Source organism: Aphelocoma coerulescens, chromosome 21 (genome assembly GCF_041296385.1).
Source record: "Aphelocoma coerulescens isolate FSJ_1873_10779 chromosome 21, UR_Acoe_1.0, whole genome shotgun sequence".
NCBI lineage: Eukaryota > Metazoa > Chordata > Aves > Passeriformes > Corvidae > Aphelocoma > Aphelocoma coerulescens.
Window position 1 is genome coordinate 4091230 of NC_091034.1, and position 24379 is coordinate 4115608.

General features: G+C 45.5%; 2 protein-coding genes across 2 annotated transcripts; one reads left to right on the forward strand and one right to left on the reverse strand.

Moving 5' to 3' along the window:
• Window positions 1–243: 243 nt before the first annotated feature.
• Window positions 244–5575, reverse strand: KIAA2013 (KIAA2013 ortholog). The gene is made up of 2 exons (XM_069034614.1): window positions 4322–5575; window positions 244–3576 (listed from the first exon to the last, which is right to left on the reverse strand). Exons 1-2 carry the CDS (start codon window positions 5292–5294, stop codon window positions 2717–2719), a joined length of 1833 nt encoding a protein of 610 aa, XP_068890715.1. The 5' UTR covers window positions 5295–5575; the 3' UTR covers window positions 244–2716.
• Window positions 5576–7758: 2183 nt separating this feature from the next.
• PLOD1 (procollagen-lysine,2-oxoglutarate 5-dioxygenase 1) lies at window positions 7759–23926 on the forward strand. Its single transcript, XM_069034962.1, has 19 exons — window positions 7759–8304; window positions 12034–12125; window positions 12598–12734; window positions 13362–13525; window positions 13733–13845; window positions 15194–15257; window positions 16356–16453; window positions 16782–16883; window positions 16996–17127; window positions 17419–17540; window positions 18221–18325; window positions 18765–18890; window positions 19698–19839; window positions 20342–20455; window positions 20730–20795; window positions 21116–21220; window positions 21604–21750; window positions 22059–22184; window positions 22445–23926. The coding sequence occupies exons 1-19, from the start codon at window positions 7803–7805 to the stop codon at window positions 22598–22600; spliced, it is 2613 nt and encodes an 870-aa protein (XP_068891063.1). The 5' UTR covers window positions 7759–7802; the 3' UTR covers window positions 22601–23926.
• Window positions 23927–24379: the final 453 nt, after the last annotated feature.

Sequence of the window (24379 nt, forward strand, 5' to 3'; positions counted from 1 at the left end):
CAAGGTTATACTGAGACAGGAAAGAGAGATGAGCATTACCCTGTGTGTTTTTATCCCTTGTTGTGCCTTCCAGATTGTCTGTTCCTGGCTTATATCCATTTATATATTATTTTCCACACTGTATCTGCAGTCAATACTGGCCACAGATGTAACACAAGGCTCTGCTTGTCTAAACTGGGTGGGGAGCAAAGGCAGGAGAGAACAGAGACAAAACCAATAAAAAACTCAACCACACTTCAGCAATCAGATTAGACTGAAAGATATTTATTTAGAAACAACAGCTTTGGTATTTTAAAACCAAACAACCTGTAAGTCACTAGAAAGTGAGATGTCTTCCCCCATATCCAAAACAAATTCAATGCACAAAGTCTCAATAGGCTTAGAATAGGAAACCTGCAGACTAGCATTTCCAAGTCTATATCCAGAAAACAGCTTCATTAAATTGATTTTGCCCTCTACAATTATAAAGGCTGAAAAACCTGTTACGAGAACTTAGATATCGACAGTTCAATTGACTGTTACTGAAGTGAAGGAAAAATTAACATACTCCCCCTCCCCCCAAGCAATAAATAAAAACTATACCAGAAAGGAAGTTACACTAAACTTTTCTAGTTAACTCTCAGAAAGAAATCATCATCCTTTATTTTTTTGCAGAATTGAAAAAAAACAAATCAAAATATGCAAGGACTTAGTATATCTTCAAGTTTTTTCACCAAATGGATTAGTTCTAGGGAACTGAACAGCTTACAGGGAAAGGAAACACCTGTTACACAAGCTTCTGGGATAAACTACTGAATCACCACACCTTCCAAGTCTCAGATTCCTGTCATAGCAAGGCACAAAAGGATTGTTGCTTTCAAATGGTCCTTGTTCTCAGCTGTAAAATTGTCAGGTGTCTTGTGCAAATGGAGGCTGAAAGCAGGACTAAGTTCACTTGGACGCAGGGATGTTCCCATTCAATTAATGGAACAGGCTGTTAATTTCAACACCATCTATCTTGCTTACTGCTACTGATTCTGAGCTTCAGCTGGCTTCCACTTCTTCCCTGTTTCTGGAATCAAGTTCTGCATCACTTTCATTTGAAGTAGATCCAACTAAGACGAGGCAGCAGAGTTGTTTGCTCTGCAGTGCCCAGGAGGATGAGGTGTCAGGTCAGCCCTGGGCTGTGGCTGTGAAGCTTCTGGGCACTTCAGTGAGCAGAGTCGGGGCAGTCACCTGTAGCAATGGTTAACAAGTCACTTGGTAAAAGGCAGAAGGCAAGTCTTGGAGATGACAAAGGCAACTGGATAGACAACAGTGAAAGGACATAATTACATAATTCCAGGGACACATTTCAGGCGCATGTCAGGGCACAGCTGTTACACAGTAACTGACATCACCTCCTAACCCCTTCCTCCTTTTGCACTGAGGTTTTATTTGATCATGATCACAGGCTTGTAACTGCAGTTGTCTGATATACATTTCTATCCTACCTCTTCCTAGGTTAGTTAGTCTAGCTGCAAGCACCTCCCACTCATTCTTTTATTGGATCACAGGTATTCAGACCTGCTTGGGATCAGGCTTGATCTCCACTGCTCAACATGACAAAACCAGTGAACCGACAGGGAAATTCCCAACTCACTTTAAACACCCCTTACATACCAACTGTCAAGTCTAGTTCAATACCTTGTGTTCAGCCTTAGCTATCCAAAATTGAATTTGTTTTTATAATTTTGAATAACAGGGCAATCTAAAGCTAGAACTTTTCCTCTGACAGCTCTATTTAACTATCATCTCATTTTTTTTTTAGACGTAACCTACATTTAACTCTGTTCAGCCCTCAGGAGGGAAGCCTCTGAACAGCACAACTAGCTCACAAAGCAAATCCAGTCTGGTCTTGTATTTCCACTTCCTATCAACACACAATCAGAAAGTCCCAGTACTAAGAGCAGAACTCACCATCTGCTTTCTATTCTGTGCTAAGCTTTCACAGCAAATAAGTTTTCCAAGGCAACTCAAAACAACTTGAAATTCTTTATACGCAGGTAAGACGCATGAAAGCTTGAAGCCAGAACCTTCAACTCACAGTAAAAAGCACTCAGTACTTTCCTTAACACAGCTTTGTATTTTGTCTGACTGGGAGAAACACCAATTCAGCATCTTCCCAAAAATGATGGTGGTAAGTGTGGTTTGATAGAGGACTGCACAGTGTCTGTAATATGAACATGTACCACGAGTCCCAGCAAGTTGGCACCTTCACCTCAGAACAGCAGCCCGCCTTTGGGTGTTCCTGTGTGACACGTCACATGTTCAGGGCAGGCAGGCAGGTGTGCAGGTCTCCACACAGCAGTACAGACAAGTACAGCAGCTCTCTCATATGCTTTCTGGTACTGAATAAGAAGAAACATCATCTCATGACACAACTGCAACTGCTGGCCTAGAAACAAGCAATGTCCTACACTAATGTGTGAAAAAAAGACAGAAAGCTGTGTCTGCCTCCAGCTGCAGCCTCACAAATGTCTAAGGACAGACACTGAGTTTATCTTTCCTAATGATTTCCTAATGGAGCCCTACTGCTCCAGTCCCTGCCCTAATCCTCCTTCTTGCAAGAAGAGGTCACAGATCTCTTGTTGCAAGAGAGACTGAAAATCATCACAGTCCAAGACAGAGCCTGCCCAGGCACAGCTGACACAACGTAAGGCTGACAACACAGTAGAAGCAGCCAAAAGCAGCAGCCTTATACCTTACTCCTGAAGAGTGGCTTGGCTCCCGGCCCACAATATTCATTGTAGATGAGTTTGAACAGAAACAAGTGAAACAAAGTAATTAAGGAGGCCACACTGAACCAGAACAGGAAGGGTAAGCCTGGGTATTGCTTGGCCATGTGTTCCTCATGAGCCAGAATAGCTTTTAGGTGAAGTGTGTGTCTCAGGTCCTGCAAGTGGACCAAATCTGTTGATATATAAAGCAGTGGTGTGATGGGTTGAGTCACCATGACGGGGAAGGTGTGACCTCGTGCCTCTGAGGTCAGCTCCACGGGCTCATTCATACAGCCTGCCTCGCACGCATACAGTCTGACGGGCTTGTCCTGGAATTTCACAGACACATGCAAGAAGGGCTTTCCTTCAGCATCCAGGAGAACAGCTAAATTGATCAAGTCCTTATTGTAATGGATCCCACGTAAGGAATAGCTGTTATGAAGTACATCAGGGTCAGCCTGAAACTGAAGATGGTTTTCTGTGAACTGCAGACCCCCAAAACTAAGCACCATTCCCTGCATGAGTCCATGGACTCCAGCTGTCACAAGACCCTTGCATCCCCGTTTCTGGAGAGTTAGTTTCCACAGGTCTGAGAGCTGCAGGATCTGGGTGACACTGGTCAGCTTTGGTGGCCACAGGTTCTCGGCGTGCATGGTTGCATGGCCACTGAAGCAATGGTCAGCATAGTTCAGGCTGGCTTCAATCTTCTCCCTGTCCTCACCACCAATGAGTGGGTCTAGCAGGGGGGCTGGCACAGTTGACAGCACGTAGTAGAGGGTCATGTTGACAGTCTCACTGGATGGGGTATGTGCATCTGTGATCTTTCTCATTTCAATCCCTGTAGCAAAAGAAAACAACTAATAGTCAGACATTAACTAGGCGGAAAAGAAGATCAAACGTGCATGTTGATGTTCAATACGCAGGTGTTCTTTACAACATCTAAGAAACCTTTGTCCATAAAACACCAAAGTAAAATGTTTTCATGCGTTTCTCTAAGAAGATGCTCTCTCTGCTACTTGGGAGTTTGGAAGCTAAGCTCCCACTAAAGACAAAGCTAATTTAATATACAGATGCTTTACAGGGCGCTCATCATGACTGCAAGAATGATCTGTCAAATCTTTTTAAAAAATAACAAGTTCTACATTAGTTGGGCAGCTACTCTTATGTAAGACATTAAAATCTTAAGAAAAAGCATCTTTGTACAATGGCCCTTAACTTCCATGCAGAATCTGTCTTTTATGCTATTGCTAAAGGTCAACTTTATTTCCAACTGACATGCATGGCAAATCAGTGAAGTTCCTGAAGCCAAGAAGAGCAGCACACACAGAATCATGATTATAAATGTTCTTTCTCATTTTCTATATTTTCTATATCATTTATATGATATTTTCTGTATCATTTCCTATACGTAGTCAGGTGTACTCCTGTAAGGCAAGCTGGGTTCGAAACCAGGAACACTGTTTTACTATCCCACAACCCATCAGGAAGACCAGAGCCTCTGGAGACCTTACAGCAACCAGGACACTGAGTGTTCAGCCACCCTCTAAAGCAATCCCGTGGAAGTTGAGCATCACTTTACTTACCTGAAATGAACAAGTCAGACCAGGTCTGCTGGTGCTCCTGGAAAAGATCTTCCACCCCCATCTGCATCACCTCCAGCATCTCTTTCTTGGCTGCTTCCCTCAACTTGCTGAAGGTCTCCTCCAGCCTGGAGACCTCGATGGGCTCCGAGGTGTACACCACGGACAGCACGGTTTCGTCAAAGTGCGACTTGGGCGCAACCTGCACCCGGCTCACGAGTTTCTTGGCAGCCACCACCACCAGCACCATCTTGGGGCTGCCGGCCAGCAGCAGGCGGCCGGAGGAGAGCAGGAACTGCCGCTCCTCTACCTTCTCCAGGCTGGTGGCGAAGCGCCCGCCCAGGGCGGACGCGGCGGCGGGGGCCGAGGCCTCGAAGGCGGCCACCCGCTCGGTGGGGTTGGAGATGCGGATGCGTTGCAGGTAGAGATGCGGCCGGCTCCGATGAGCCACCACCTCCTCCCGCACCGTCACGCAGTCCCCGGCGCTGGCCCCGGGCCCCGTCTGGACGCACCGCACCCTTCGCACGGCCCCGTCCCGCAGCGCCGCCAGCGCCGCCCGCGCCTCGCCGCGCCCGCCAAGCGCCCTCAGCCGCACCAGCGCCGGGTACTCGGTGGCGAGTGCCGGGCCCCCGCTGGCCGCCGCGGGCCGCACCCAGAGCCGCCCGGCGGACACGTCCAGCAGCAGGAACCCGTTGCCCGCCAGCGCCAGACCCGGGGGCCCGCCGGCCCCGGCCGCCTCCTCAGGCAGCGGCAGCGCATCGCCGCGCTGGGTCTGAGCCCGCCAGGCGCCCGCGGCGGCCTGAACGCAGAGGGCAGCGGGTCCCCGGGGCTCGGCCCCGCGCCCCGCGCCCCGCGCCCGCGGCGCGCCCAGGTACCAGTAGGCAACGAGCAGCAGCACCAGCAGCAGCAGCAGGCGCCGCGCCCAGCTGCTGGACAGCAGCCCCGGCAGCCCCTTCAGTCGCTGCTGTAGCCACATGAGCGGCGGCGGGGGAGCCCCGGCCCGGCCCTGCCCGGCCCCGGCCCCGCCGCGCCGCACCGGCCCTAAGCCGCCATCGCCGCCGCGCCCTGCGGCAGCTCCGCCGCGATTGGCGGCGCTTTGCAGCGCTTTGCGACAGCCGCGGTCTCCGCCCCCGAGGGGGGGGCTTGGCGGGGAGACGCGGCTCGGCCCGCTTGGATCCCCCGGGACCCCCGGGACCCCCGGCCTCTATCGCTCCCCGCTTCCAACCCCCCCGGCTCCAGGTTTCCCCTTGCTCGGGGCCCCACCGGCTCCGGGCCCCTGCCGTTACCGGAACCCCTCTCGGCTCCGAGCTTCCTCAGCTCCGGGACCCCCGACTTCCAATCGCGCCCTCTCCCGGCACCGGGATCCCCAGCCTCCAACCCCGCCGGCTCCGGGACCCTCCGACTTCCAACCGCCTGTCTCCCGGCCCGCCCGGCCTCTGCCCCTCTCCCTCTGCTGTATCCGCGGGTGTTTTCGAGCAGCTCCAGCCCAGGGCTGAGGTTCTGTGTCTCCTGCCCGGGTCACTGCACGGATCGAAAAGGCCTGGAGAGGTTTTCCGTAATTTCCGTGGCAGTTTACTGCCTTACCACAACAGAGACTATGCGAGAAAGGAAGTTCTATCAAACTGTGTTCCACTATGTAGTAAATAGAGGAACAAACTTTCTCACGTGTCTTAGATGTGCACAGGAAAGCTTTGTATCCAGAGCAGTGCTCGAAAGACAGAACGAGAAACACAGTTTCAAGCAAGTTAGGCAGGAACACTGTGAGTTAAAGTGAAATGTTAAATTCTCGACCAGGTTGAGGCAATGAACCAGCTCAGTGAAGGGAAACAGAGGAGACAGGTTCCAAATTTATTCCTGCACATGAGCTGTTTGATTTGGGGGAGGCACTGGGATCCCAAAACGGTGAGTGAGACCCCATTCCTTTGCAGGTTTCAATGGGGCTGGTGGTGTCTCAGCTTTGAGGCTGCTGTAAGAACGGAGCTCTGACCCTTCCAGTTTTTAGGAGGTTGCTGCTCCGCCTGGAGCACGTGTTGCACGTACTCACTGGAACATCTGCATTGGCAGCTGGCTCTCTTTAAAAAGACAGGCAGCCGGCTGCAGCCAGCGCACAGAGCAGTACAAACACACAAACGGGGGAAATGTGCTTGCTGGGTGGGCATAGCGGCAGAATACAAAGCTGTCAAACAGAGACAGCCTGGGTATAGTAGCATAAACAATGAGGCATTCATGATTTCAAGTGTGCAAAACTGCTTTCGTTTTAGACTGGAGAGATTTAACTTCATTAAAATGAGAAAGTTGCAATTTTAAAAACACATGTTGAGTCCCAGCTCTCATTCTGAGGTCTGAAGGTGAAGGACTGAACATCTTTGCTGTGGCTTCTGTCTTAAGCTGTTGAAGCTGCTACAGATTTATCACGGGCTTTGTCTGGTCCTGCAAAGTACTGAAGAAATCTAAAGAGAAAGTATGTTCTCTCTTTCTCTCTCTCTCTCTTTTTTTTTAAATTTATTTTTTAATTTAAGGAAACAGGAGCTTTGCAAAAGGTTTCCTGAAATCACCATCTTAGAGAGAACTAGTATTTCCTTGGGTTGTTGCCTGGAATGCTCATCACTTGAGCATGAGGACTGTTCTGTTTACCTGGTAATTATGAGGGAATTCCTGCTTTGGGGAGAGGGAATGGAAGGAAAAGTGCTCTGAATACACTCAAGAATATTCTCAGTGAACAAACAAACGTAATGGGAGTTCTTTGGGATGATGCTGTTATGAATCATGGAGAATATCAGGTAGGTACAGTATGGCCCTTCTAATGTGCTTGATTTTTTCTCCTCTAAGATCATGCCTTCTTGGTATGGTTTTTTTTTTTGGTTTGGTTTGTTTTTGTCTTTTTTGTTTGTTTGTTTTTTTGTTTTTTTTTTTTTTTTTAAACCCTGTTATATCTGTGATTTCTGTTAATTTAAAGAGATGGTTTACTGACAGGCCTCACATAGGATCTGTCAGTCATAGCTCCTTATCTGGTGTCCTGCAGGCTCAAAAGGGTTTTCCTACATCTAAACTTACATTCACTGTAGAAATGAGCGTAAAGCAAATGTTTATTTTAAGAAGTATAACTTTCTAAGACAGGATTATTTTACCTGTTCTCAAAGGCAGAATGAAATAGAAAAAGATGCCTGGGTAAGTGATCAGGGCAAGAAAACCCAGCACAAGGCCACAGAGATTAATGTAAGACCTAAAGATGTGTATATGGCCAGAGAAAACCAGTTAGTACAGGAAACAAAATCACTGCAGATTTTGTGTTCGCAAAGGAAATATAGGAGGTGACAGGTAGGAAGAAGGTATGAAGAAGGTATTTAATAAGGCTTCCAGTTTCTGTGTATAACATTACAATCAATTTCTTGGTTTGCTTTTTGTACAGAAATGTCCCATAAGTGTCAGCCAGCTGCAGCTGGCCAGAGACTGGCTCCTCTCCTCCTACACAGGAATTTGCTCAATGCCTATTTGCCCCTCTGCACATCCACTGCCCGGTGTCCCAAGGCCGCGCGTGCTCCGCACGCTGCCCGGCCCCCGCAGTCAAGCCCCGCTAGACCCCGCACCCCAGGCAAAGCCGCTGCAGCTCCGGGATCAAACGCACGAGCTCCCCGTCTCGATGCTGCCTCGCTTTCCGCGCGGTCCCAGCACGTCCTGCCTCGTCCCCCAGCCCTGCCCCGGCTGCCCGCCCGCCTCTTGTGGGGGCCGGGGCGGCCCGGGAGGAGGAGCCACCGCCTCCTCGCTTCCTCCGCCCGTCTCCGCCGGGTGGGTCTGGTGCGTGGCACAGCTCCGGCAGCCCCGGAGTCGCCCGGTCCGTCCCGCAGGCATTGCTCCCGGTCAGTGTCAGCTCCCGGAGCGGGGTCCGGGCGGGGAAGCCGCCTCCATGGTGCCTCCGGCGATGGTGCTGCTTTGGGCGGTGCTGGCCCTGCTCGGGGCGGGGGGTGGCCGTGCCTCCCAGCAGGAAGGTAAGGGGGGTGCTGCGCGGGGCACGGGGGGGATCGGCAGCATGGGGAGCCGGTGGCCAGGCTGATGGACGAGCACAGCCGCCGTGGGTGCCACTGCTGGCCTCTGCGTGCTGGTCTCGCTCCCAAGCATTGCCCGACCCGAGCCCACGGCAGAGTGTGAGCCCCTGGGCGGCACCTCGAGCCTCGGGCAGCTCACAGCTCGGAGTTTCGTGGGACGTCATTTCATCCCAGTGAAGGACTCTTGGTCCCGTGGGTTGCATCCTACCTCGGTCAGCCAGCTTTTGAACTTAGGCGGTTCAAGAATTAGGTAACGGGAGCGCATTTGATCCCAGACTGGCCACACTGTGACTCAAGATCAGGGATGCTCCTAAAATAACATCAGTCTGTCTCCCCGTAAACAGTTGGTAGAAGCTCTGGAGTGGTTGGTAGAACAGCAGAGGATTAGGGCAGCTACAGAATGTCAGCAGCACTGACAAAGTGGTTCACACACTGTCACTCTGCCAAGAAGTTTGGATAATTATCTCTGTCTTCATTAGAGAAGTGGCAATTAGGAGGAGATTTAACCTTGTTACCTAGAATATTTCCCTTCACAGCATGATTCTGGTATAACTACCTTTATTATATATGTACATAATACAGTTAGTGTGCATCTATGGGGGTGTTGGGAGTTCTTTGGCTATAGTGGTATAATTAAAACAAAGAATCTCTGTACTATCCTGCCTTCCTTGCACATCCCAAATCTTCCACGGTTTTAGTAAGATTTAAGAATGCACTAGAAATATAAAACTGAGGGCTGGGAAAGAGAATGACGTAAATTGGTTAGGAAGAGGGATTTAGAATGAGCTGCTTTCTGAACCCATCACTTTTGGCATGATTTGAAATGCCTCACCTTTCCTGTGCCTCAGCTTCCCCAGAGTAATGTGAGAGTAATGATACCTGTCTTCTCTCCTGGATGTTCTTTTAGATCTCTGCAAAAGTTCTCTGCATAGTTATCTGTAGTTGATAGAATTTTTAAAAAATCTTCTGTAAATGTAATACAGAGAATATATTATTCACTGTTAAATTGTACACTGTTTTTTTTTTTCTATTTGATCCCCATATTAATGGTATTTTTTCAGACACTATCTTAAATGGAAGTGGCACAGTAAGATTTCCCAAATCACAGCCAGGGATAAATTCATTCCTTGTCCTAAAATCCAGCTGCAGCTGTGCTTTCCCTGTAGACTTAGGGCAGAAGTCAATAACTTTAATTTTTTTTTTTACTGAACTCATCTGGTCTCTGATTTTTATTCTCTATAAAAACTCAGAAGTTTACTGAATCATTTAATTGTGATCTTGGTATCAGGGTTCCTGTTCCAGTGCTTTGTTCTTACTGACTCCTTTTCATCTATAGAGCTCTAAAACCTTCATAAACATGGTAAATGTTCTCTTTTATCATTCTACAGATGGAGAAACAGGGATAGCACGATTGGCTCTTTGTCCTGCAATACAGTCCAGCTCCCCTGGTTCTGAGTCCAGTGCTTGCTTTGTTAACCACCCTGTGTTTGTATTTTGCAGCCATCCCATTATTAAATGTATTTATACAATTCCTAATTGTCAGTGTGGCCCAGGGAGCCTTTAGGCCCAGGAGGCCCAGCTTAGCAGAACAGGCTGCATTTCTACATATGGAAATTGACTGTGGGATATGGGAAACAGGGAAGCATCAATCTGTTTAGGACGTTTTGAAAAGTTTGCATGTAATACTGAAAGTAAGAGGGTTTACTGCTCTGTCCCTGGAAGTACCTATCAGCTGCATCAGTGTTCAGCAAAATCTTTGGGAAAGAGAAGAAAGGGTTAAAGCAGAAGGAGTGGAGGCAGCATAGCTCAGCAAAACTTCCAGTGCTAAGCTGGAGGAATGTCTCTTGGGATGGAAAGCTCTCGCTACTGCAGAGAGTTCTTAGAACAGAAACTGAGCTTAGTGTCTCTCAGCATCCTGCCCCACAGGGAATCTGTAACTTGGAATTCTGCTGGGGACGAGAGTGGTCTTTGTCCTGGTTTTTCATGCTCCTCTGAGTTCACAGACTGCATGGAGAGACCTTTTCTGTCTTAGAAATAGGACACTGCTTCCTGTTCTGTGCGAGCTTTTAGCGCTCATCCTGTCCAGCAAACTTTTGGCAGTCAAGTCATAAACAGTGTGTGGCTTTCTTGGGGTGGCAGCATGAAAATGAATTAATGATTTATTTGATGTGAGATGCCTCAGATTTTGGGCTGAAATAATTGCATAGTAGTCATAATCCTTTCTTTCTTTCCTTCTCTTATCATTATCATATGGTTTCTCCCCTCAGGTACTAGAATTTGAGCGCTGTCTTTACATTCCTCTCTGGAAAACCCATGTTTGTCCCCCTCTTCCTCAGCAGTATGATCCTCACCTTCTCAAAATCCATGAGCTCAGAGCTCTCTCGTAAAGCTGATGTGGCTTTCTGTGTGCCATCATATGGCTAGAAACTTTAATGGCTTTAACATGTTGCCTGAGGACATACATATTTTACTCATTTGTTTGCTCCCTTTGACTGGGCTGGACACAAGGCACTGGAGTGGCTGGAGGAGCTAGATTAGGAATGCACTTCATATGTCTAAAAATCTGCCCTTAAAAACTGCACTTATTTGGGATTCATATTCTTTTATTTATCCCTTTGTGCACATGTCTAATAAATAAAATTAGACCTGACCTGTTGACTGTTCTCAATCTCTCCTCTCTTTTTTGTTCTGATGCAAGTAAAGGATCTGGGGAATTTCTTTGGGAATATCTTCTTTCTTCATAACTTGGAGTCTTACACTTATTTTTTTACTTTTGCTGCCTTTGTCAGGTCCATCTATAACTCCAGCTTCAAGATCCTTCCTCTCTAAAACCAGACAGAATATCAGTTTGGGTACCTGAGGGAGATATATCTGGTACATCCATTGAAAAAAATAATTGTTCCAAAAAAAGCCTGCTGAGGCCAAGAAAATGTTCCTTTAGTTTTTCCTGGTATTTTCTGATGTTTAAATCGGATGGCCAGGATTTGCATTTAAGCACTGTTGCCAGAGCCTATACAAATTCCTACTTCAGCAAAACTCTTAAGGTGAAGTATAACATTTCATCATTGCAATGAGGAAACCAGAACTTCCACGTAAAAATCATGTTTCAGAGTACCACAGAGAAACTTCTGAAAGAGAGCTTCAGGATTTAGTTTTATGATTTTTAAGGGACTGGAAATGAAAAGCGTTTGTGAGGACAATGCAAATGAAAATTATAGCACAATTAAATTCACATTGAATATGTATAAAAAAACTGGAAAATGCCTCAGGAATGCAGTAGAAAATTGAAGCAGCCATGGGGAGGGAATAATAACATTTAGTCTAATTTTGGTTTTCCCTACATCCAGTCAATGCTGAGTGACAAAAAAGCAGCTCTGTGGGGAACAGAAAGTCAAAACGGTATTAAATGGATGATTTCCAAATGGGCATTTTGTAGTAGTTCTGTTTTTTTATCTTCAAGTTTAATTTCCTTTGTACTCTGTGTGAGAGAAGAGAATTGTAGCTTTCACTAGCAGGGCAAACAAACTACTTAATACATTTTATTTTCTTTTTTTAGCTCAGAACTCAGGCAATGGAATTGTATCTTTACATAATCTCTCATTTTGTAACCACAATCAAGTTAGGCATGAACAACACAAGCTGAGTATCTCTTGTGCTTTCACCTGTGTGCAGAAAACCTGCTGGTTCTGACTGTTGCCACCAAGCAGACTGAAGGATTTCAACGCTTCAGAAGATCAGCCCAATTCTTCAATTACAAAGTGCAGGTGATGTCTAGCAGCTTCCGTGGTGGTTGGTCAATGGGAATTTCAAATTGTGGAATGGATAAGAGTTGGCCTCACAGTGATTAAATAAAAGCTCAAGAGAGGGCACACCTGCTCAGCTGGCTGAGAAGTACTGTGACTGGGTCATTTCTGCAGTATTCTGAGTGCTGGCTTGGGATGAGATCCATAACTCCTGGTCAAGGGAGCCTCATGGCACTTTTCCATTTCACTGCCAAGACACACAGTACAGAGCGTGCTCCTGTCCTTGTGGCTAGGAATGCTTTGTCACTGTGCTGTATGTTACACTGACTGTCCAGCCCAGAGAGTGGATCAAAGGCTGCCTAGTCCATTTGTCCTGGGGCTGTTATTTTTGGTATGAATTGCACTGGGAGTTATCAGGACCAGTACGTTTGTGGGTTCTGGTCCTTTCCTTTAAGTGCCCTGTTGAGGTGACCATGTGCCTGTCGCTGTGTAGGTGCTGGGGCTGGATGAAGAGTGGCAGGGTGGAGATGACCAGCAGCCAGCTGGAGGTGGGCAGAAGGTCCGTCTCCTGAAGTCAGCTCTGAAGCAGTATGTGGATAAGGAGGACTTGATCATCCTTTTTGTAGAAAGGTAATGGTTGGAAAACATTTGCCACAAACTGAATCTTAAGGCTTTTTGGACAGGTTCTCACTGAGAAGAAATGAACTGTGAAATTGATTTGTTTTGAAAAGTGTGTCCAGGTCTCTGTTTTTTTCCCCCTGAACTCTCTGTAGTTTCCTGGGAATCACTCGGAGTTGCATCCGTGGCTGTTGGGAAGGTCTGATCAGAATAGGCTGATGCCAGTTCCTGCATGAAGTTGATAGTGTTGTACCTGATTCTGCTACTGTGGAATTTGGCTGCCTCTATCTGCAGAGAATGAGCAGACAATTCCTATGGAACCAAGCAGGCCTTTCTTACCAGAGTTATTTGTTTTATAAGGTGAAGTAGGACTGCAGCACATCCTGAGAGCCAAGAATTAGTCTGCCAGACAAAAGTGAAGAGAGAAAAGGATGGGTTGGAGTCTCAGTGTCTTTTCATATGCCCAGCATACGAATAAGTCTATACTTTAATTTGTTGCATTACAAAAAATATAAAACTGTTAAACAGAACTAAAAGAGAGGGATTCCCAAGGAATTAGCTGTTTCTAGAAACTTTTCTCACTGACGTGTTTTTCTGATTCCATTCCTTTTGTCCTTTTTTGTCTGTCTCTTTCTCTAGCTATGATGTGCTCTTTGCTTCGGGCCCCACAGAACTGCTGAAGAAGTTCAAACAAGCCAAGAGCAAGGTGGTTTTCTCAGCAGAGAATTACATCTATCCTGATAGAAAGGTGGAAGCCAAGTATCCTCGGGTGCGAGATGGAAAGCGCTTCCTGGGTTCTGGAGGTGAGACACAGAGATGGCTTTCAGCTGAGAACGTCTTTCTCCTCATATTCAACCTGTGGGAGAAATGGCAAAGCAAACTGAAAGTTGATGAGTCTCTGCAGGGTGTAGTGAGATTTCATGTGAGAGAAGTGAAAGTACATGTATATAGGAGTACTTCCATTTTTTGATCATCTGGGTTGAAACACCTCCTCATATTTATTCCCACAGGCTTCATAGGTTATGCTCCAAACCTGAAGAAGCTTGTGGAGGAGTGGAAAGGACAGGACAATGACAGTGACCAGCTCTTCTATACAAGTATCTTCTTGGATCCAGAAAAAAGAGTAGGTGTATCTAGATTCTGAGTTTCTGAAAATTTGCATTCTAGCCAGTACCCCCATTTTCTGTTGTTAGCAGTTTTTATATTTAAGCATAAAATGTGAATGGGAAGAGAGATGTCTGAAAATGAGTCTTAATGGAGGCTCATACCAGTACCTGTAGGTGCTGGTGTTTAAAGTCGTTGAGTGTGGCGGAGCTAACCAGCCTCCTCCCAGGGAAAGTGAAACTGTAGAGTGCAGTGGCTTAGAGATAGCCAACCTAGCACTGAAGTACATTTTAGGAAAATGCCATGTAACATCCTACAGAAGCCTGGAATGGACCCTGGAAGCAGCATTGCCATTCCAGCACTGTGTGATGCACTGGCCAGACCATCCAGCCCATGGGTCATTCTGGTTCTGCTGTCCCTGCCCAGTTGTGGATTACAGAGGCCAGTCTGTCCCTGGGGACAGACCAAATGCATGGGAACTGAGAATTCAAACTGTAACAGCAATTCACAAATCAAGAGGAAACATTTGAAATAGGGAACTGCTATCAGACTAATTAGAGAGAGACTTGCAACTTTTTACCAGCAAGGCTGGTAGAAAATTTAGAGCAGCTGGATTTTTTTAGTTCCCCAAATCTGAGTACAGCCTGTGATACTTTAACATGAGCAGTTCCTTTAATGTTCTCATCTACAGCTCTGGCCCTGTGCCACACAAGGGCTGAGCAATTCCCCTGACTTGGCACTCAGACAGCGGATGTTAGCGCCCTACTGTCATTTCCAGTAATCAGTCTTAATAGACGCCTGCAGGGACGCAGAACTCTGTTAAGTCAGAGCTGCATTTCAGTCTGATCCAGTCAGAGTGTGACTTGCACCACGGATAAAAACAAAGATTGCACAAGCTGATCTTGCATCTTACTGTCCTCTGGTTTGACACTGGTATGTGGGGCAATGCTTGGGGTCATACTTGCCCTGTGGATAGAAGGCAAGAAACTTTTCACAGCAGATGGTTTTGCTATCTGACATTCCTGTGTATTATATGTATTGTGGGGTTTATATGACTCTGTGTAAGTCTACTTCACTCATATGATGCAGATTTATTGACATACCCACAGCAGCTTTAAAAGGGGGAGAGGGGGTTTGCATAGTTTTGCCTAACAGAATATATTTAAATTGTTCTAGAAAATGGTGAATTGTCCCAGATTTAAATGAAAATTATGATTATCTGGGAATGTTTTAGGCCTCAGAGCTTGGAGAGTTTGCAGATTACTATAGGAATGGGATATATCTTCACTGAGCATAGGGTCCATTGCATGTAAAGAATTGATGCCTTTTGTGTTCTAATTAAGGTTGTTTATCTAATTCTTTTAAAGGAAAGTATCAACATCAGTCTAGACCACAGAAGCCGGATCTTCCAAAACCTAAATGGAGCATTAGGTGAGATGGAAGAAGGAAGCTCATTTCTCCTTGGAATGCAACTTGCATGTTGACACCAGAAATAAAGTTATGGCTGAAGGGGTTGTACTTCAGAAATGGCTGTTCCCACTGAATAAGCTTTAGTAAAAGTCTCTGCTAGAGTTCTGGGATTTGTTTGCAATTCCACTGTGACCAGCTAGGTTCTCATTGCAATTGCTTCTCCACTTCAGGGAATGCAGGTCAGGTTTTTCATCCTACACCTCCTTGCCACTTTGATCTCCAGGCATGTCGGATTGCATTAGCCTTGGGGATTGAAACTGGGAGGGACTTCCAACGCAAGTGATAACATACAGCCCTGCCTAGGGCTTGCCTGTCTTTCTGCTTCAGAACCATGCTGGAATGCCATGGGAGGTGAGAAGTGACCAGATATGCCTGTGAACACTCACTGACTGTACCAGGCTTCTGACCTGACCTGCTGATTGATTTTGCTAGTCCTGGCAAGAGGGATTCACTTACTCTCCTGACAGTACTGCCTTAATGTTTTCAGTCTTGCACCATTCGATATTCATTCTGGTCAGGTAAAAAGTGATAATGGCAGTGTAGTTTTTGGCTCCTGTGCTCATCATATCAATGACAGACTGCAGCTTGTATCTGTGCTAGTCTTTTTTCCAAAGGATTTTGTGTGGTTGTGTTGAGGCAACATCTTGGATGATCTCTGCCAGGAGGATGGACTTTTGTGAGGGGTGACAAAGAGAGATGTCAGGTGCATAGAACACTTAGGTGAGAAGGGCCTGAATCCTCCCATCAATAGCTGTCCCTGTCATCAGTAGCTGTTCCTCACTGCACAGTTTGTCAATGACAGTTTTGAAAGAATCTTTCAGTATGGCTTCTGCCAATTCCCAGACATTGTCCAGCTTCCCAGCCATCCTTCTGTTACCTCACAGGATCATTCTGAATATTTTTTTCTCCTTTACAGATTTGGTCTGTAGCCCTTAAACTACTTGTGCACAGTTATCCATTGTCCACACTTTCATTTTTCAGCAGTTTTTCAGTATAAATGAGGCATTGTGCTTCTAATTATCAATAAAAGCCTTAACATAATGACAATGTCATTTCCAGATGAGATAGTACTGAAGTTTGAAAACTCACGAGTGAGAGCAAGAAATTTGTTATATGACACTCTGCCTGTGGTGATCCATGGAAATGGACCCACCAAGGTAAGTGGACTGTCTTGAGAGAAAGATTTGGTCTGTGTTTGTTGCAAAGTGACCCCTTAGGCTTGATGGATCAGGTTACTGCCTTCACATATATTGACTTACGCCGTGTGCTTCCATTTGAGAAACAATAAGCAGTCCAGGCCCCTAGCAGCAAGATGGATCTGGTTCAAAGAACCACATGTAGCTGGACCCTCAGGCTGTCAAGCTTTTCAGATTCTTTAGTTCACGCAGAAGGTAATTGAAGTTGAAATGTGATCTCACAGTGGGGGTGCACACAAAGAAACTCCCTGGCCCTGTAATGCATAATGTGGCAAATTGCCTTTTGCAGCTGCAGCTGAACTACCTGGGAAACTACATTCCTCAAATATGGACATTTGAGACTGGCTGCACAGTGTGTGATGAAGGTCTGCGAAGCCTCACGGGGTTTAAGGTAAGGCTTCTGTGTCTATTCAAAGCTCTCAAAACAAGTCTTATGATGGGATCTTATTGTCTGATGTGAAACACAACTCACCACTTCTCTCTCCTCTTGTCCCTGAATGTAGGATGAGGCATTGCCAATGATTCTGATCGGCATTTTCATCGAGCAGCCCACCCCATTCCTCTCCCAGTTTTTCTTGCGGCTTCGTAACCTTCATTACCCAAAGCAACGAATCCAGCTCTTTATTCACAATCATGTAAGTGAAGTTGGCTTGTGATGGTCTTAGCAAATGTTGGGAAAATGTACACTTCCTCCTCTACTCTAGGCACCTTTGCAACCTTGGGCTAGACTTCCAGGCTGTGTAATCACAGTACTTATCTGCAGTGGCATCCATATGGTTGCATACTTATCTGCAATGACACCCATCCACCTGTAAATGTGCAGAAGTGGGCTTAAGAGCTGTTGCCTCTCTACTCATTTTCAGGAACAGGAGGCTGAGTGGCCTGGATGAGTCCATCTTACCTGTTTTTCCTTACTTTTGGAATAGGAGGAACATCACTTGATGGAGGTAGACTCTTTTGTAGAAGAGCATGGCAAAGAATATCTCACTGTCAAAGTGATCGGACCAGAGGATGAGGTGGAGAATGCTGAGGCACGTAACTTAGGCATGTAAGTGAAGAGGCCATACATGATAGCCAGCAGAGACAGCCCATGTCCAAACTAAGACATCTGTTTTTCCTGAGATCATCCCTGTCTTCCTGAGATCATCCCTGTCAAGTGACTGCTTTTCTTTTTTCAGTCATCCTTTCAGTTTTTCTAGGACTAACTCTGATGCCCTTATATATTGGGAAAAAATCAGCTTCCATACCAGCTCACTTTGTTCGGTTTCAGAAACTAAGTTCTCACTCGTCCTTTGTTCTGACAGAAGGATAACCCTGTATCTCCTGCCCTCATCTGTATACCCAGCCACAGAGCACAAAGAATACACACCTGTATCTCTGAAGAGGAGGAGCATTGTAGCAAATCTAAGAACTAGTGAGAGAGTATCTTCCTGTCTGTGATCAGGAGATTTGAGCTCTGGTGTGGATTTGGGCCATCTGTAAATGGGAACCTCTTCAGTTTGAGCTGAGGAAAGTTTGCTAAAGGTGATTTTGGCTGTGTCTCAGTATCTGCTATTGGATACTGAATCTGATGTGCTTGTACTATGCAGGCCCTCTGGGATGTTACATTAAACCAAACTTCTCTGAGCACTCAGAAGACCTTTAGACTACAAGGTGAAGGAATTCTTGGTGCTCTGTCCTTTGTCTTCCCCTGGTTTAGGATGTGACTTTTCTCTTCTCTGGCTGTAGGGATTTGTGCAGGAAGGATCCTGACTGTGACTATTACTTTAGCCTGGATGCTGAGGTAGTTCTGAAGAACACAGAGACTCTGAGGATCCTGATTGAACAAAACAAGTGAGTTCTTTGGTATGAGCAATGCTTATTGGTCATCTCACATGAGGAATTCAGTGCACATCCCTGAGATGTGTAGGGAACCAGGAGAGCTGTGCCAGAGATGGGATGTTAGCCAAAAACCTCTTACATGTTTTTTTTTACTGTAGTTGTAATCCCTGGGTTTTAGGCAGGGGATGTAAATCATCCTTAGCTTTGTTTTTATATAGTCACTAGAACAAATCGGATTCTAACAGACCTGGTGCAGGGTGCAGTTAGAGAGGAGATTTGGACCATATTTACCCTTTCTTATGTGGCCTTTCATTCCAACAGAGTTAGCAAAACAGCAACTCTGTAAGTAAGAGAGGAAATAGCTCTTACAGTACTGGGGTTTGTAAATATTTTCATTTTCTTCCTGTAGTAACATCCTGTCCTGCAATTCCTTTTTCTTTCATGCTTCCAGGCTGGTGATTGCCCCCCTGGTAAGCCGTCAGGAGAAGCTGTGGTCCAATTTCTGGGGAGCGCTGAGCCCTGATGGATACTATGCCCGCTCAGAAGATTACGTGGATATTGTTCAAAGGCGGCGAATGTAAGTATGCAAAGAGAGCTTCTCACTGATATAATCCCTCAAATGCAAAGCTTGCTGCATCATCAAACTGATGTCAAAGAACCAGAGAGTGCAAATGTCTTTGTATATAGGAAAGGAAAAGAAGTCTCTGCTCCCATTTGGAAGCTGCTTTATATTTTCCCCTGAGCAGAGACAATAACACACTTGGGGCAGATTTTCTTATGATCAGAGTAGGGGTTTGAGAGTGCTGACTGCTGAAATAATCTCATTTTACTCATGTCATGATTTCCCAGCTGGGGATTATAGTTAGTGTGATTCTTAAAATCCTGTAAAGTGCTGTTTAATCTCTGTCAGATAAATCTTCAGAAAATACCAGCTGATCCTTGAATGGAAGATTCACAAAATAGAATTGTCAACTCATTCATATTCTTGAGGGACCCTCTTTTTTAAAGGCCATTGTATGTGCAATAAACTCTGGAAATCAGCTTATGCACTTTTGGCTGGTTCAGTTTCTTTAAATCACTGGAAAAAATATGTTGATCTCTTTGGGAAGAGATTCAAACAATTATGTCCCTAGCAAAAACACACAGTAGCAATTAATTGCTTTCACAGTGGACTAGCATTTGTGCAGCTTAAAAGCTCTGGGAAATATAAGTGAATTTTTTCTGGAATGACAATATCTATTGGTATGGTTTCTCCCTGCTGTTCTGAGTTGCCTCATTTAGGCAAGCCTGGCTGATGTTGCAGTGCTGCCTGTCATCCTGTCAAGTCCAGCAGTATCTGTCTTAGTGGTATTTCAAGTCTCACTTTTCTTCCCATGTGTTTCAGTGGGCTTTGGAATGTTCCCTACATCAGCAGTGTTTACATGGTTAAAGCCAAGGCTCTGCACTTGGAGCTTGACCAGGGAGATCTGTTCCACAGTGGCAAGTTGGATGCTGACATGGCTTTCTGCCACAACGTTCGGAATCAGGTCAGTCAAGGAGAGAGGCTGGCAGAGGAGAGCTGCATGCCAGGGTGAAGGGGACAGGATTAAGTAGTTTCAAGGCATTCAGTTCTGCCAGGGCAGGGATAGGGTGAACTGGTACTAGTCAGTACAGTGCAGACTTTGGAACAACATGGGACTTCAGTCTTGCTGTGAAACCATGCATAGCCATGGACCACTAAACATGGATAACATTTTTGTTATTATTGGGCCTTTTCAGGACTGCTCTAAATGGGATTGACAGGGTAAGAAGGAAGACCCTAATCTTACAACAGGTGCTCTCCTCTGCTTCCAGTCCTGGCTGACAAGACACAGAATTACTGTCTCTGCCTATAACTTTTCAAAGTTTCTCATATCCAGGGTGGAAATAAAACTGAAAGCCCACAGGAGCAAGAATGAGTAAATAAACAGCTTGGAGAACTGTCCAGTGCTTAGTTTCATGGTGGCTCTCGGAAATACGAGGCCTTTAGTATTTCTCTCTGTCCTGCAGGGAGTGTTTATGTACCTGACAAACCGGCATCAGTTCGGACACATACTGTCCCTGGAGAATTACCAGACAAGTCACCTCCACAATGATCTCTGGCAAATATTCAGCAATCCTGAGGTGAGATAACCTGCATACTCAGCAGGCACAGCAATGTGGGAAGATCTGATATTAGTTTCACCACTACAGGAAGTCCAGGCTTTGTAATAATGGTGTCTCTCAGGTGGGATGAAGAGCACAGTTAGAGAATTTAAAGAGAGCGTGTTTTTGGGATTCATAACATATGGATCTGCAATACCTGTAAAATACTGCTTGTGTGAGTGCCTGGCCTTTTATTACCTCTTTAAGTAGGGGCCCCACAGAAATTACTGGTTTGCTTATCTTCTAATTGCAGGACTGGAGAGAAAAGTACATCCATGAAAACTACACAGCAGCTCTGAAAGGGAAATTGGTAGAAATGGTAAGAAAACATCACTCTTATCCATCAGAATGGGAGATGAGCATCAGGACAACGCTTTATCATTGTTATTGTAATTCTCAGGAATAAGCAGTTCAACGCAGGAAACATGACCTTGAAAGTACTTTTAGAGCCAAATCATTCTCCTACAAGTACATCTCCAGCTCTCTTAAGTGGAAGTGGGGCACATAAAAAAGAAGAAAAATTTCTATCCTCAATATTTTAGTTTCTTTCCACTTAGTCTACACTCAGTTTAGTCTTACTTCTTTTGCCTCACGCACCTGTCTTTGTTTCTGCTATTCTCACCTGTTTGCTATCTGCAGCCCTGCCCAGATGTTTACTGGTTCCCCATATTCACTGACACTGCCTGTGATGAGCTGGTGGAAGAAATGGAACATTATGGCCAGTGGTCCACAGGTGACAACACGGTAAGTAAAAGCAGGGGCCTTTCGAGTTCTGGGCCACAACATTTTCTGTGCATATCTGGTGGTAGCAGTGCCTCCTGTGGGAAGGCATTAGATCCCGAATTAAACCAGAAAAGTAGAAACAGTACTTTAATTTTGCTCCTGATTATCTCTGATTTTTCCCTGCGTCTTCTTTAGTGTCCTCTGAAATTCCAGTGTTCAGCCTCTCTGATGGTAATATTGTTTCCCTTAGGGTTTAATTATTGTTTGAAATGAGCTTTCCATCCTGCAAATTCTGATAAAGAAACATCATATTTATTTGTAGTTACCAGAAACAAGTACTGTTTGTTCATTCCTGAACTCCACGGTTCCCATCCTTATGGGTATTTCTGTTGATTCTATTTCAGGACAGCAGAATACAAGGAGGATATGAGAATGTGCCAACTATTGACATACATATGAACCAAATTGGCTTTGAAAGAGAATGGTATAAGTTTCTTCTGGACTATATTGCACCTATCACAGAGAAACTGTACCCAGGATACTACACCAAGGTATGTCCACCTTAACATCAAAACTCATGGTCAGCTCAGCATCTCCTCCAGCTGCAGCTTTGTGACAAGACTGCCAGAATCCTCCAGCAATACACACACTATTTCCCAGTACAGAGGATCTGACCCTGCAGTGTGACATAAGTATGTGCATTAGGAAATACGCAATTTCTCAATAACATTCTTGTGCCTGGTTGTTGCCTTTCTCCTTTAGCAGTGGGATGCAATTTCAGTGTTGCACCCTGCTCTGCAGCTCAGAAGCCACAGACTACCACAGCCCTCTAACAGAGTGAAATTTGTTTTTCTCTCAGACCCAGTTTGAACTGGCCTTTGTGGTTCGCTACAAACCTGACGAGCAGCCGTCCCTAATGCCACACCATGATGCGTCCACCTTCACCATCAACATTGCCTTGAACAGAGTTGGCATCGACTATGAGGTGAGTGTGTGCCAGGGGGTCAGGAGTGCAGCACAGCCCCTTGGAGCAGCTGAAAACCCTTCCCTGATCCACATCGGGCATCTTTGCATTAAGGAATACAATTAATGACTGGCTTAGGCTAGGAAAGAGATTTTTGAATGCATCAGAACACAGGAGATTCCCCAAGCACCTTGTCACATTTCAGAAGTGCTGTCAGAAGGCAGGGACCCCTTCCCTGAGGTCCTTTTTTCAAGCTAATATGTCTCTTGTGTTCCCACCAGGGAGGAGGCTGCCGGTTCCTGCGCTACAACTGCTCCATTCGAGCTCCACGGAAAGGGTGGACCCTTATGCATCCAGGACGCCTGACCCACTACCATGAAGGTCTTCCAACCACCAAAGGAACCCGCTACATCGCAGTGTCCTTTCTTGACCCCTAGAGTCATGCTTCCCAGGAAGGACCTTTCCCTGGCCCTGCTCACTGCTGATTTTGAGTGGAAAGAGGGAACGCTGCTGAGAGTTTCTAAGGCATTGTTCAAAGCTATTTGGATATTGATTTTTATATGATTTTTAATATGATTTTTAATGATATTCTAAGACTCCACTACTGGAAGATCTCCCTCTGATACTGCAGGTAATATCTAGGAATATTGCTGTAGAAGTCCAAAGGAGATATTGTGCCTTCATTTTTGATTCTGCTCCTCATCCACTGTTTCTTGAATGTGCCATTTACTTGAACCTTCATCACTGATTGATTTGCTTTAAAAAATGCTTTTTTGGACTGGAAATCCAGCTTTTTGGAGGCAAGTTACAAGCTGGAAGCCTGTTGTCATCCACAGCATATATGGGACTGGATGTTAGAAAATAATTCCTGGACATTATTCCAAATATAAATCAATCAGGGAGCTGACTCCACAAGTCATAACAGTTAAATGTCACTCCAGATGAAACTGAATAGTAAGAGCCTGAAGATCATCTGATTCCTTAACTCTTTGCTGTCCTTGCAAGCAAATCACAAAGTTCAAAGGAGCAGCAGTGACAGACAACATAGGTGCTTCTGATTAGCTAAAGGAAGGTCCTCTGATGATGCTTTACCTCTGGGATTAGACTGAAGAGATAAAAGTCCCCCCTACCTTCTGTTTCTCCAGCTAAGAGCAGCAGACATACCCACACAAATTCAGTCCATGTCAATATGTAGAATAAATCTAAGAAAGGTAAGGCTGGGAACAACTACATCAGTCAGGAAGGCTTAATTGCAGAATTGTCTCTGCTCTATACCATGTTACAATTATCTGATTGTACAATTTTCTGATTACAAAAGCTCTGATCAATCTCTGGATAAAAACCCAGAGGTCCTAGTGGTCTTTGGTGGCCTCATTCCAATTGTCAGAGATAGTTTTGATAATTTTCTTTGATGGCCCATTCACATTAGATGGAAAGAGCTGTTCTCTGGTTCTTAGAGGAAATAATTATTCAGTGTTTCTATTATTTGAGATTGAAAACCAAAATACTCCATTGCAGAAACTTCTCCAGTGGGGTCAAGGCTGATAGAAATGAGTGGCTAGGAAATGCTGAGAGATTGTGAACTAGTAGATGTAAAAATATGTCTAGACTAGACCTGTGGTTAGAGAGGTGTCAGGAAAATGAATCCACAAGCAACAGAGGTTTATGTCCAAAAAGGAGACAGACAAGTCCCATACCTTTATTCATGAATAAAGGGAGAGGCCATGGGGCATTCCCCTGGGGTCTCTCAAATTGTTAGAGGACGCAGCCTCCTTTTTATCCTAATTTCCCAGCCGCATTTCCCTCTCTCTTTCCCCATTGGCTGAGGTACTTGAGAGGTACAGACTTCCCAAATCACCTAATACAGATCCCCTTCTAATGTGTACACCCCCCCCTTTCTTTTCCCTTGTGTGTCTGTTCTTTTTCTCTAAATTCAGGGATTTAGCACGGCCTTGGGTGAGTAACAGTCTGTCAATTAGTGGAATTTCTATGGAATTTATGGTTCCTCCCATTGCTTCTTTTACCTCTCACTATCTGGGTTTATCTACCAGCAGACCCACAGTTTGTAAAGACACCTCCTTCTCGTTCCTTTCAGAGGGAAGGGGCAAGAAACCTTTTGTGCCTGTGCCTGTGAGATACCTGCTCTGCTTATCAGACACCATTATGCCAGACTAGCGTGTTTCACAAGCAATAAATTCATATAGTGATTGTCCTTT

What these genes read in the sequence shown, in the direction of transcription:
- KIAA2013 (XM_069034614.1), bottom strand. Translation starts at nt 5,294, where the DNA reads ATGTGGCTACAGCAGCGACTGAAGGGGCTGCCGGGGCTGCTGTCCAGC. An exon ending in GTCTGACTTGTTCATTTCAG is followed by an intron (nt 3,577 to 4,321) that starts GTAAGTAAAGTG and finishes CTTTTGCTACAG; the next exon opens with GGATTGAAATGAGAAAGATC.
- PLOD1 (XM_069034962.1), top strand. Translation starts at nt 7,803, where the DNA reads ATGCCTATTTGCCCCTCTGCACATCCACTGCCCGGTGTCCCAAGGCCG. An exon ending in AAATATTCAGCAATCCTGAG is followed by an intron (nt 20,456 to 20,729) that starts GTGAGATAACCT and finishes TTCTAATTGCAG; the next exon opens with GACTGGAGAGAAAAGTACAT. An exon ending in ACCCAGGATACTACACCAAG is followed by an intron (nt 21,751 to 22,058) that starts GTATGTCCACCT and finishes TTTTTCTCTCAG; the next exon opens with ACCCAGTTTGAACTGGCCTT.